The sequence below is a fragment of the Neophocaena asiaeorientalis genome, unplaced genomic scaffold, assembly GCF_003031525.2.
Source record: "Neophocaena asiaeorientalis asiaeorientalis breed wild unplaced genomic scaffold, Neophocaena_asiaeorientalis_V1.1 scaffold22, whole genome shotgun sequence".
Lineage (NCBI taxonomy): Eukaryota > Metazoa > Chordata > Mammalia > Artiodactyla > Phocoenidae > Neophocaena > Neophocaena asiaeorientalis.
Genome location: NW_020174422.1, coordinates 1,443,088 through 1,455,934, shown reverse-complemented (window position 1 = coordinate 1,455,934; position 12,847 = coordinate 1,443,088). Strand labels below are relative to the sequence as shown.

Sequence of the window (12,847 nt, the reverse complement as noted above, 5' to 3'; positions counted from 1 at the left end):
CAGAGCAGGATTTAAACTCAGGCCATCTGGCTCCAGAGTCCATGCTCTTAACCGTAATGCTGTTATCACCCTAGCCACTGATGCTCGCTCACAAGCTTCCCACTTAGGCTGCAGAGTAAACATCTCTAGACCCCAAACGTGCTCAGGGGTCTTGGATCCAGACTATATGGTTCAATCAATTCTTTCCTCCTTCAAGACACCAACTCTGACTTTTCACACCTCTGCCTGTAAGTGTCCCATCAACACTCTATTGCCCTGCACACCGCCTGGCATGCTCGGGTAGCACGGACCTTTCTGTTTTCAAGTGTGTATGTCTTGTTGCCTTTCTACCTAACCAGGCATCTTGCCAGAACCCAGTGCAGTGCTGGGCCCACTGCCCAGACCCATGCTTGCTGAATAGCTGATGAGTACCGGGATACTCTGTAGCACTGATGTATGTCCCTGACTCCTCTGCCCGGGCTGTTAGGAAATACCTGGGACCTCCAGACTTTCACATCACAATTCCTGCAAACAGACTGCAGCTACTCACTGGCAGCTACTGGATGGGTTGGGAGGGAGGGTTAGATGGTGTTCAATTCACAGAAGCAGAAACAGGGGGCCTCCAATAATAATTTCAACTCAAGTCATCAAATATAAAGAGAACCCCAGCTTCATGCCAGACAGCAGCAGCCATGGCTTCTACTCTCAAGGAGATACTGGAAAAGAAGAGATGAAGCATGCAAAATAAAAAATGATAAATTTATAAAATTCCAATAGCACTTTGACCTTTGAGTTAACATTATTGTTTGCGTGTGTTTGTGTATTATTAAATAAAATCGTGGGAGCACGGAGCAGGGAAACTGCTTGTCCAGTCTGATTCTGAAAACTAGGAAAGGCTCCCGTAAGCCTGGGAGTCAGGAGACCAGAGTCCGAGTCCATCACTGGAACCACTGAGTGCATTATATTCAGTGCTCTCTGAAGTGCCAACTCACACCGGTCAGGCATCAACGCTCGCTTGGGTGTCAGGAAGCATTTGAAACCCACACCAGGTTTCGTAGCCCTTGGTTTTCACATTTTTCTTCGTGCATCTGTCCCAGTGTCAGATATTTGGTGAGTGAGAGTTAGCTGGACAATGGGTGAATGACGTCGTGTCCCCAGAAGTCACATTCACACGTCCCGAAAAGAACAATGGAATCAGTCACCCTGGGGAATTCAGTCCTCATGGAAAATCCAAACCCCTTTACATCCACCTCACAATCTTCTACTTGCTTTTGGTGAGTGCCAACCATGTGATTCATCTTGTAGAGATGAATTGATAGGGCCTCCATTCCAGAAATGCTCTCATTTTTAGAGCGTGATGTAGAACAGCCACCGGTGTAGTTTTCATTATACTTTTCCCCAGCTTTAGTGTAGATGTCACGATGGCCACAGAAAAGTCTGATAACAGCTGTTCCCAGAGAGTCCGCGTCTGGATGCTGCCCTCCTGATGGGGAAGCCTTTCGCCCACCCTCCTTGCAGCACCTCTGCCCCTCTCCAGCGCCCGTCCTAGTACAACAGCCATGAAAACAGCAGGAAGACGAAGAGCACACCAAGGAAGCTGCACAAAACATGGTCCAGAAATCTCCAAAAGTCACTCAGAGTTCACTGAAGTGGGGACACCTTCTGTGTGCCTCTGGAGGCTGCCACCTAACTGTCCCAATCACAGACCAACCCTGTGCTCTCCTGTGCTCAGAGATGATACGTTGATCTGAACAATTCCAGATGGCAGGAGCAGACAACTGATGCATTTGCTTCTCCATCCCCAGCAAGCCCCACAAGGGTTTCAGAGCTGGGGCCAGCACATGAGCAGTGCCCATCTCTCCTGAGGCTGAAGTGTCGCCTCCGATGACTCATCACTGCCCCAGCCGGGGGACAGGGGCTACAAAGGAGTTAGGGCAGCACAAGAACGGGGGACACTCCTGAAGGCCTGTCTACTCCTGGGGCTGACTGCACAGTGGTGACCCCACACCCAGAGGGCGTCATGACCCCTGATAGGATGCCCCGCTCTCCTTCCAACCTGTCTCCATCACAGGATACCCAGTACAAGGGCCCCCCAACAACAGCTGTGAGGGGAACCAACACTCCAAAGACATGTCCAGCTGGCTCTCAATTTTCCATGTATATTTTGACAGACTTTTCGATTACATCTGGTCAATACCGCAGGAGGTGTGGAAGGAGAGTGAAATGTTATTTTATATGTATAATCTTGAAATTATGAGGTGGCCACAGAAAAGTCTGAGAACACGAGCGCTCCCACCCCTGCCTCTCACAGTGAACCAGCAGGGAGATGATGCTAAACCTTAACTTCCATCTCCAGCTCCCAACAAGCTCTCCCTCCCCCCCAGCTATCAGTCATCAAAGAAAAGCTCCCAGGGGTCCCCAAAGAGACAGACAGAGAAGTATGAGGAAAAAAGAATGTGTCATTTCATCCAAAAGGGCATTTGTGGCAAGGCTGTCCTTTCATAGTTAGAAACAACAATTTCTTTATTATTTGTGGTAAAGAAAAATGCTATGACTCTTATAATAATGCAAAAAACAGATTAAGCCAGGAGTAACCTCTAATCACAGAACATACAATTATCAACAGCCCTTGTTTTAAATCTAGTTTCCCAAATCCAAGCTTGCCAAAGAATCCCCTAAAGGCCCTGTACCCCACCACACCCCAACTCTAGCAGGCCACCTGAATCCCTGATTGAGAAGTGGGCACACTGTGGGTCCAGCTCTGACAGCGCTCAGATAACCCCCTAGGACCCGGAGCTGTCCAGAGAGCTCATGCCTGAGGGACTGTCAAGCTTCCCCCAAAGAAAACAATGTCATGACTGCAAGGAATTGCTGTCTCTCAGATTGAGCCTCCCTTCACAACACCAGAGGGTGAGAAGGCCTGTCTGTAAAGCTGCTTAAGTGAGAAGCATCAATTAACAAGTCCGGATGGTGTGGAGGGGTGAAGCTGGGGGCTGAACTGCCCTCCTCCCTCCATAAATCAGGCGTTCCCAGGCCTGATCACCTAGGTCAGGGACTTGTGCCACCTGCCTGCCTGCCTGAGACAGATGCCAGGCTCAGGGAAGCAGTCTGTTACCTGCTGGACGTCCTGCTGGAAGACGCAGAGCTGCAGCCGCTGGTGGAGCCGCACCTTGCGGTGCTGCCAGATGCTCTCAAGCCGCCGCTGGTGGTGCAGCACCTCATGCACCACGTCCAGCACCTGGTGCACTGCCTTGGAGTAGTTGGCTGTGGCCGTGAGGGACTCGGAGTTCCCGGGACTCAGGGGACGCTGCAACACATCCAGCAGTGCTTTGCCATCCTGGCTGACCTGTAAGAGGGAAAGAGGTCAAGTCCAGGGAGTAGAGGGGCAGGAGGGGCATAGGGAGGCAAGGCAAGCCCGCTGGCAACCCTGATGAGGACTGAGAATCTCAGTCCTACCAACACCCATGACAACCAAGGAGTGTGCCACCAGCGCTGCCACAGTGCCCAGCCTGCAGCCCGGGGAGGGCCGAGCACCCCGGAATCCGGAGGGAGAGGAGGTGCTGGGGCTGCAGCCAGTTGTGCTCTGGACCTTCCAGTGAGAAAATTAGTATTTTTTGATGAGCTGCTTCATAAAAGGGGTGGCAGGGCTAGTGTGTGCATGCCCGTCCACCAGACAGGAAGCAACTCCAGAGGAGCACAGCCTTGCTTTCTTACAGTCCTTCCACAGAAGAGACAGTCCGGTCTTCACAAATAGGGTGAGGTAGGGGTGTGTGCGTGCGTGTGTGTGTGTGTGTGTGTGTGTGTGTGTGTACACGCATGCGCACTAAGGCGGTTCCTGCCAATGGCTGCATTTCGACAGCATCATTAACAGATCAAGGATCTTAAAGATGTCTCCAGAAGGAGGAAAATGGCCTCTCTTCTTAGTCCAACTCAGGCTATTTCATAGCACACAGGCCGGTACTCTTGCCACACCCCCATACCCCTATACACAGCCAGAACCCCTGGGTGTCCGCTGGGTTCTCACCTCTGTGTAGGCCTGGGTCACTTGCTCATACAAGGACTGGTGGTGGTGGATCGCCAGCTCCAGGTCCTGCATCTCAGACGGCAGGCCACCTTCGCTGCACATCTTGCACCAGGCGTCCACTCCCGACAGGAACTGGAAGGAGATGCCGGCTGGGTCAGTGTGGGAGCACTGGGGGCGGGCAATGTGCAGATTATGTACAGACGGTCAGATACCTTGGGAAGAAGCATCAGGAACTCTGGAAGCCTTCAGAGACCACTGCAGACAGTGGAGTTTTTTCTTTAATTTTACAAACACCAACCCCAGGTAAGAAGTCAGACCCAGTACCTGTTTAGGAAGTATGGTTTCCACAAAGAAAGATGACTATTATGAAACTGCTGGGGGTGGGAGTTGTCTTCATGTTCAACAGGTTATATCCACACACTGATGATAAAATACAGGTGTGCAAACAGCTCACTACATGACGTGTATGTGAGAGCTTCTTGTCCTGTGCACATTCACAGGTACAAGTGAGAGGCAACATATAATGAAATGGGATGTTTCCACACATGTGCTTTATAGTGTGGACATTGAGCTGTGAAGAGTAGCGAAGAATGCCTCATTCAGGCCCATCAGGCACCCCAGGGAACCTGCACAGACCATTCCCACAGAGGATGGAGATTAACACTCAAAAAGATCCCTGCTATTGGGTCAGAACCCCAAGGGGTGGGAGAGGGGAGGGCAGCTCAGCGGGACAGACTGTACTGTGTCTAGAGTGGCTCCTGGGCTGTGATATATAGATACAGATCTTGACAGATATCAAATTATTTAAAAATTAAAATTAACAACTGTGGGGGACTATGGGTCTCCATGCACAAAGGGTGAGCTAACTGAAATCACTCAGATTTATTGGGTGGAAAATACACCTCTAAAATGCAAATAATTCTTCACCCAACAGTCTGGAGTGCTTCTGTCTGTGATTCTTCTTGCCTGGGTGCACAGCTCCATTTAAATTAATTGCCTAAATACCTTTTTATCTCATTGCCTAGAACAGCCCATCTGAGGACAATAAAGAGCTGCCTACATAAATGCATTGAAAAATTAGCCTTGAATCCACTGTTTGCATGCGTGCGTGTGTGTGTGTGTGTGTGTGTGTGTGTGTGTGTGTGTGTGTGCTTTCCAGCTAAAAAGAAGCATGGTTTATGAGTTTCCCTGAAGGACTGGCAATACCCGAGAAATTGCATTAAAAAATAGATACAAATAAAATTGCTTCTCATCTAAACTAATCCAAGTCAGGAAACAGCAAATAGAAGCTGAGTCCTCCAGTTACTCTCAATCCGGGTACTGCGTTTCTACAACTGCCTGAGTCCCCCTCTTGGTATCACGTCAGCTTTCAGTCCTTAGCCACTTGGCTATGGCAGCTGATTTTTCATTCTGTATGTTTTTAATCGCAGTAAGCCGTCTCCTAACAATTCTGGCAGAGTGCTGGGTGACACCCAGGATCAGGTTGCATGTGCTTGCTAATATCTCAGAAGCTGCTCGCTCCATCAACAACCATTTCATAAAGGAACCTGAAAGTAACTTGACAGTGTGTGTCAGTCGTGGGGGGAGCACCTCTTCAAGGTCTTTGGGATTTCTTTGTAATACTCTAACCAGAGTCCTATAGTAGATCCCACGAAACGGTCATCTCAAGAAGAGAAAGACAGAGACAGAGGGAGGCACTGAACCTCCCTTGCCAATCTGGAGAAACCTTGAACAAAGTGTGCAAATAATAGGTTGAAGAGAGGACAGGAGATCAGACGTGAATATTCTCAGGTACTACCACCATCATCTTAAAACAACAACAACAACAAAAGGCTAGATTCCTCTTAATGTGTAGGGCTGCTCTTGACTTATAACACGAGTACTTTCAGTCTTTGGGAAGGTCTCAGATGGAAACAGACACAGGTAGAGGAAATACAAAGATACCAACAGATCTTTGCTGACGTCTACCATTTAAAAAACACACTAAGCACCTAATATATTCCATCTCTAATCCTTATAACAGTGCTGTGAGATTTATGATCATCCCCACATTAGAGATGAGGAAACAAGCTCAGAATGTTGAGGTGACCTGCCTAAGAGTTAATGATTAGAACTTACCTGTGTCTGGCATCAAAACCTAGACTCTTTGTTTCTTTTTTTTTTTTTTTTTTTTTTTTTTTTTTTTTGCGGTGCATGGGCCTCTCACTGTTGTGGTCTCCCCCGTTGCGGAGCACAGGCTCCAGACGCGCAGGCTCAGCGGCCATGGCTCACGGGCCCAGCCGCTCCGCGGCATGTGGGATCTTCCGGGACCGGGGCACGAACCCGTGTCCCCTGCATCGGCAGGCAGACTCTCAACCACTGCGCCACCAGGGAAGCCCAATACCTAGACTCTTTCAATTATTCCATGCTGCCTTCCATGTTAGGTGGGTAACAGAGGAAGAGTTTTAAGGTATGACCTTGTGTCTGACTCTGTGCTATCTGTGAGCTACCCATATGTCATACAAAGAAAGAAATTTAGGGGTTAAGACCATAGGCTTTAATGTTAGACACACCTGATCCCAGATGCCTATCGATTAATTGTGTGATTTTCACAAGGGCATATTAATAAACTTTTAATAACCAGCATATATGTGTGTATGTAATACACACACAAGTGTTATAAACTTTACTGCTATAAAAGATGTGTAGCACATAATTTACAAAGAATAATAACACATAGAATGCTTATGATAAATTCCATGTGACGAATTGATTCTCACACATGCTTTTGTTTGTAAACGACAAACTTATACAGTTCCAACACAAAAGCTGGTTGATATTTTCACTTTTGTTAAGATGTAAGACAAAAGTGAAAAATACCTGGAGACTTATGTCAGAACATTACTCATTCATCAGTGGTTTTAAGTGACTTCTTTGCCAAATGCAATAATAGTTTTTGAATATCAGAAGAATATTTCCTTGATTTTGTGTTCTATTCACAATGCAACAGCTATACACAGGGCACATTTTTAGGCTTAATCTGCATTTTAAAATATTTTCTCTCTCATTTTCTTAAGATTCTAGACAATCAATAAAACAACAAATCAAGCCCTGGTTTCTAACACTTGATGATTTCCATGGTGTAAAACTTTTATCTTGCCCTATTTCAGGCTACCATTGCAACATCACCAAATATGTAGTTGGGATGAGGTGATCAGTAGCACACAATTGTATACTATTACAACAGACATAAATGTTGACAAAGAGACAAATGGTAACTCTTGCTGGCTTTGCTTAACATTCAAACAGGAAGGAACCCAGAGCCTATTTACATTCTGCTTAGTAGTTTATTGTTGTGTGTGTGTGTGTGTGTGTGTGTGTGTGTGTGTTAGAGAGAGAGAGAGAGTGTATATAACATAGAAATAATCTCAAGAACATAGAAAATAATAAAATCTAGTAAAATAATTGAAAATGATGAGTTTTGAGTATTTATTACCTTTGCTTTTAATGTGATATATTTAATTTAAATTTATATAGTTTAAAGTAATGGCTATGTTTAACAACCAGCTCATAAAATTCCTGAAAATTTAACCATTGGCTCTCCCTAGGCTGGTTAGAGTCAGCTCCTGCATGCCACTGGATCTTAGGCAGCTTACTTAATCTCTCTGAGCTTTCCTGCTCCTCTCTGTAAAATGGGTAAGTAATGTCACTGGCCAATGCCAGTAAGTAAATGGCAACAAGTAATTATTATTTCTGTTCACTGCATTATTATTACATTATTATTATCCACAGCAAATGCTTCATGTAAAATTAGTTTCCCCCTGTTCTCAGCACTCAACGATCAGTTTAGTTTCACCCCTTTGGTCTATGCTTATGGAATGCAAACTAAGCAGTCAACACACACACACACACACACACACACACACACACATGCGCACGTGCGTGCACACACACGTCCAACGATAAACTACTAAGCAGAATAGTTAGCTCTGGGCTTCTTCCTGCTTGAATGTTAAGCAAAGCCTCTAAGAGTTACCAATGTCTCTTTGGGTACACAGGGGCCATGACAGTACTAGAACATGGGTTGTTGTCAAAACTGCTCAGCACGGTCTTTGGTGTTTCAAAAAGAGAGGAGGGGCTCGCTACACCTCAGTGTATGTCCTCCCAGCCTGCCCTGCCCTGCCCCTGCCCCTGCGCTTCCCACCACCAGAGGCCACAGCAGCTCCCTTGGCCTTACCTGCTCAGCCTTCTGATGGAACACAGCGGACATGGCGAGGATGGTGCTGCGCTCATCCAGAGCAGCCGCAAAGCTCTTCCACTCCTGGTCTAGCTGCGTGGAGATCTGCTTGATTTGCTGCGAGGCGTAGTGGCCGGCCTCTGAGAGGCGGGAAGCCACGGACATGATGCGGTTGATGTTGACATAGGCGTTCTGGGAAGCAAGGGAGAGCGGGTGCTTAGTGGGGCAGGCTGAAAAGGCACCCACAGAGCACCCTGGGGTGGGGGAATACGTGGGGAAGGAGGCTACCCAAAACAAAAAGTTTGAGAGAGGCCAGTATCGGCCACATTAACATATCCATTTTGAGCCCAAAGGAGGTCTTTGTTTATATTATGAGATTTCAGCAGATGGCAGGTACAGTAACTGAGCCCGTTCATTTTGAGGACCAACATAGTTTTTGTGCCAACTATTAATGCCCACGAATGCAGTCACTTTACATGGACTGCCTTAATAATCCTCACAATCACCTTATGAGCTCACGCCATGGGGACAGCGTGGTTCTTCCGAGAGTTTCTCTCCGGAAGCAACGGCTCAGACCAGGGCAAGAGCCAGAGGAGGCAAAGGCACCTCTCTCAACTCAGGAGAGAGCTGTACCCAGGGCATTACTGCCAACTACAACAGGGCAGCAGTGCTCATCAAAGAGGGCAAAGGACACACGCCACAGGATGACCGCACATCTTCCTACCACCAAGTGAAGACTTTGCTGCCCCCTGTTCCTACCCCCACCAAGAGAGCAGGTGAATAAATAAATAAAGAGAGCGTATGAAGCCACAATATCCATGCTTAAAGTAAGATCTGTGGAGCCCTTTCTTATCCCTACGTGACTTAGGAACGTCTCCCCACCTGACCCCAAAAAGGCATCTGTGGGGCTCTCCTGGCCCTGCTGACTCCTCTCACCCTGTGTTTTGTTTACATTCATTCCCATCTTTGATTGCCAATTAAAAATTCATGACCATGTGTGTCACTCCTTACGAGGCCAGCAGAAAACTCTACAGGAGGAAAGAAGACAAAAAAACCCACAAACGCACAAACAAAGACAGTAGTGAGCATGATTATTTTTAACTGCTACCTCCTATTAATTGTCTGAGGTGTCAAAACAATCAAGTAATATTGTAGCACCTACAGGGAGTTATTCTGACTCACACAATGTCTGTCTGAAGGAGGACTAGGGTGGCAGGTTGCTTGCACGCCTTTGTTCTTTGTTATGAATCTTCTGATATGATAATAAATATTCTTCCGCAACTGCATTTTCTCTTGGCTCTATTAGCTCAGCGGTAGTTCATTAATAATGGGTAAGTTTAATGAAGGTTCTTTATTTTCCTTTCCCTCTTCCCTCATGGTCCGCATTCATGTTCGCTGTCCTGACCTCAAGCATTCCATCCCAAACCTGAGCCAGGTTGATAAGGTCTCTCTTCATTTAAAAGGTCTCTGTGGAAGTTTAAGAGGTTAAGTGAAGCACTTGAACACAAATCCATCCTGATGTCTAATGATCCCCACGCGTAACCTCTTTCTTCAGTCTGGCCTGAGACCTTTCTGACTAGTACGTTTCCTTAGTAGAACTAGAATATTACTAACTCTTATTATTTGAAATAACTATCCTTCAAAGACTTGGGAATCATTATCAGTCCTGTTTTCTGAGTTAGGACATGGATTCTTCTTAAAATTAAACTCTATTTATAGAACTGACAGAAAAACCAACTCTGAATTAGAAATAGAAGGAAAGAAATGGGGGGATAAAAGACATATACTAATTTTAATAGTTCTGTCTTTTAAGGGACTAACATTAGGATTTCCACCAAATTTCCTGCTTGGGTTCCACCCAAAGCAGACCTTGAAACAAGGATCTGGGGCAGACTTTATTTGGGTGTGATCCCAGAAAGCACAGTGAGGGAGTAGGCAAGTCAACGAGGGAAGGGAGGCAAATAAAGAAAGGATGTGTCCATTAGTGGGTTACTGCTGTGAGCATTTGGGGGTCATCTCTCCTGAAACCTTTGAAAGACTGTGTAGAACACACTTCTGAGCATCCCACTGGGAGATGAGGGATCTGGGGTATATATGCACAAGTCCCATCACTCATGGTTGAAGGTCTCTCCTGGAGTTACTCCCTGGCATTTCCAGCCTGACCTACACACAGGCCAAGCATAGTCCCCAGGTCAGAGAGTGACCCCGGGCAGAGAAACACAGGAAGCTGTCGCTGTGCATGGGAACGGTCTGCAGATGACCCTCGGGGAGGACTGAGGGGATATGAGTGGGACAATGGCAGCATCTAGTAAAGCTGCCCTTCCAAACTGGATTTGAATCCTGGAAACCCTCCCCACGCCACACACATTTCTCCAACTCTATCTAGTGTGGTTGGGTTCTCCTGTCCTGGGAAAGACCTTCGTATCCTTTGGCCAGAAGGGAAGCAAGAACAGCAATAAGACCGGGCATGGCCTGTCCCCCGGGTCCCTCGTGTGCATCTTATGGATGCCTGGCCCTTTGTCATCACTGGCTGTTTATATTCTCTCCCCACAGGGAAGTTGGGGAGGTGTGTTTCTGCTCACTTTTAGGAAGAACTTTCTAGCTATTAGAGATGTGGAACTGTGGCTGCCTCTGGAGGCTGTTAACACCTTGTCACTCCTTCAAATATTTATGGAGAGTGGGCCAGGCTCTGTGTTGGGGGCTGTGGGAGATCAAAGACAAAGAGGAAAGAGACAGGATTCCTGCCCCTCAGGGCCTCACAGCTGAGACTTAAAAAAAGTCCTCAAATAACTGTAATTTAAGCAAAATGAAGTAAGTGTTATGACAGAGGTAGAGGCAACTCGCAGTGGGGATGCAGGGGGAAGGGATATGAACCACTGGCAAGGATGTTGAGAAGGGGCTTCCTGCACAGAAGGGGGTGGTGAGGTTGGCAGTCCTCCAAGGAAGGCCCCCTTCAACCCTTAAGCCTGTGATCATAAATGAAAGCTAAAAACAAACAAACAAAAAAAGACCACAGCTTACATTTCACATTCTAGAGACTAGCACAGTAAATGCCTTTTTGTTTCCTTATCAGTGGGCAGAGAGATGTCTTACTAAAGCTAACAAGTGATCACACTTCACACAAGAAGTAGAGGCGGTATTCCTCACAAAAGAGGGATAAGTATAATGTTGACTCATGAACTTGCTCACTGTGCTTCTCTACAGCCCCTTTGAAGAACAGCAAGACACTGCAGGCAAGTCACACGGCCCAAGTTCATCATCACCTTCTTTATCTCCCTCCAGCTTAGAACCTGAGACAAATAGGCAGAGAGATTCTAAACTGGAGTCACAAACCAAATGACAAGAGAAGAATGGCGGAGAAGGTCTCACATGACTTAAAAGGACAGAGCAAGGTTAAGAGTCCAAATAAACAGGGTGCTTAGTCGTTAGGCACAAATGACATGTCTTGGCCTTGGGTCAATCCCTTTGTGTAGTTTTTCTGTGTCACTGTTTACGCCTCTGTTAAAGAGCACCTGGGACTCCTGTTTGTCCTGGGGACATGGCCAGTGGGAATGCATATTTTGACTCTTCATGGCCTTTCCATTTTCTACCAGCTGCCTCCTCTATGCCCTCCCACCTGCCGGGCTCTGCCGTTCTTCCCTGCCAGCCTTCAATGCCCTTCCAGCTGCAGAGCTGTCCGTCAGTTGAGGGCATCAACGTTGCCGGGTCAGGAGTCAGATGTGAGTTCTCATCCAGCCCTGGCACTCGCTTAAGACATCACTTGCGTCCTCTGTGCCTCAGCTTCCTCAGCTGTAAGATGAACTAAAGATCTCAGACATTCCATTTCTGAGTAAGCAGTGTCCAGTGTCGGCGCCATATAACCAGGACTCCAGGTGTACCCTGTTCATGGAGGGCACTCAGATTGAACGTAGAGAGAACTTAGGCAGTCACAGTCTTCTTCTGTCTCATCTCCAGTGCCTGGGGGAATACTGACTAAATCTAGACCTCATTCTATGGAGGAGGCGGGGCATATACTGAAGCAACAAGGGAGACAAAGCTGTCAAGTGTCCACGTGCAATGGGATGGTTTTAAACAGAAGAGGAACATGATCTGGTTTATGCTTTCAAAACACTGCTCTGTTCACTAAAGGGCTGGCAAGGGGACACCTACGTGGAGTGAGACCAAGAAGAGCAGTGTGGCCCACCCCAGAGGGACATGTAGCCCAGCCTCGGCTGTCCACATGCCTCAGCCCCTCAGCCCAGCTCTGCTTTCTGCACTGTCGTGCCAGGGCCACAGCTCGAGCTGGGTGACCAAGGGCCAGCTGCTCCCCTCCCCCTCTTCTCTGCAGCCCCTTCCCCTGAGCCGAGCTGCCTAGACTAACCAGCTTCCCTGGTCAGAAATTAACAACATGACTAATAATTCTAGCTTAGTGAGTATCTTCTTAAACTCTTACCTCAAAACTGCTTTATGAATTTAAACCCCTCCCACCATATCAGTGCTGCTATTATTATTATCATTATTCAAAGTATTGCACTGTCCAAGGTTTAAACACGATCTACCCTGCAGGATGCAATGCACCTGCAGCCTGGCCTGATGCATCCTCCATCCCACCCTATCTGCCCTCAAAGGCTCTCCTCCAATCATTCCGG

General features: G+C 47.2%; 1 protein-coding gene across 3 annotated transcripts in view; it reads right to left on the bottom strand.

Annotated features, from left to right (window-relative positions):
- The window catches only part of KALRN (kalirin RhoGEF kinase), a 573,088-nt gene that overhangs the window by 355,003 nt on the left and 205,238 nt on the right, over positions 1–12,847 (bottom strand). For all 3 annotated transcript variants that reach the window (XM_024756492.1, XM_024756493.1, XM_024756494.1), the window contains exons 7-9: positions 8,220–8,411; positions 4,004–4,135; positions 3,095–3,325 (exon numbers count right to left, since the gene is read on the bottom strand). In XM_024756492.1, the coding sequence (XP_024612260.1) occupies positions 3,095–3,325; positions 4,004–4,135; positions 8,220–8,411 (555 nt within the window). The remainder of the gene's footprint in view (positions 1–3,094; positions 3,326–4,003; positions 4,136–8,219; positions 8,412–12,847) is intronic.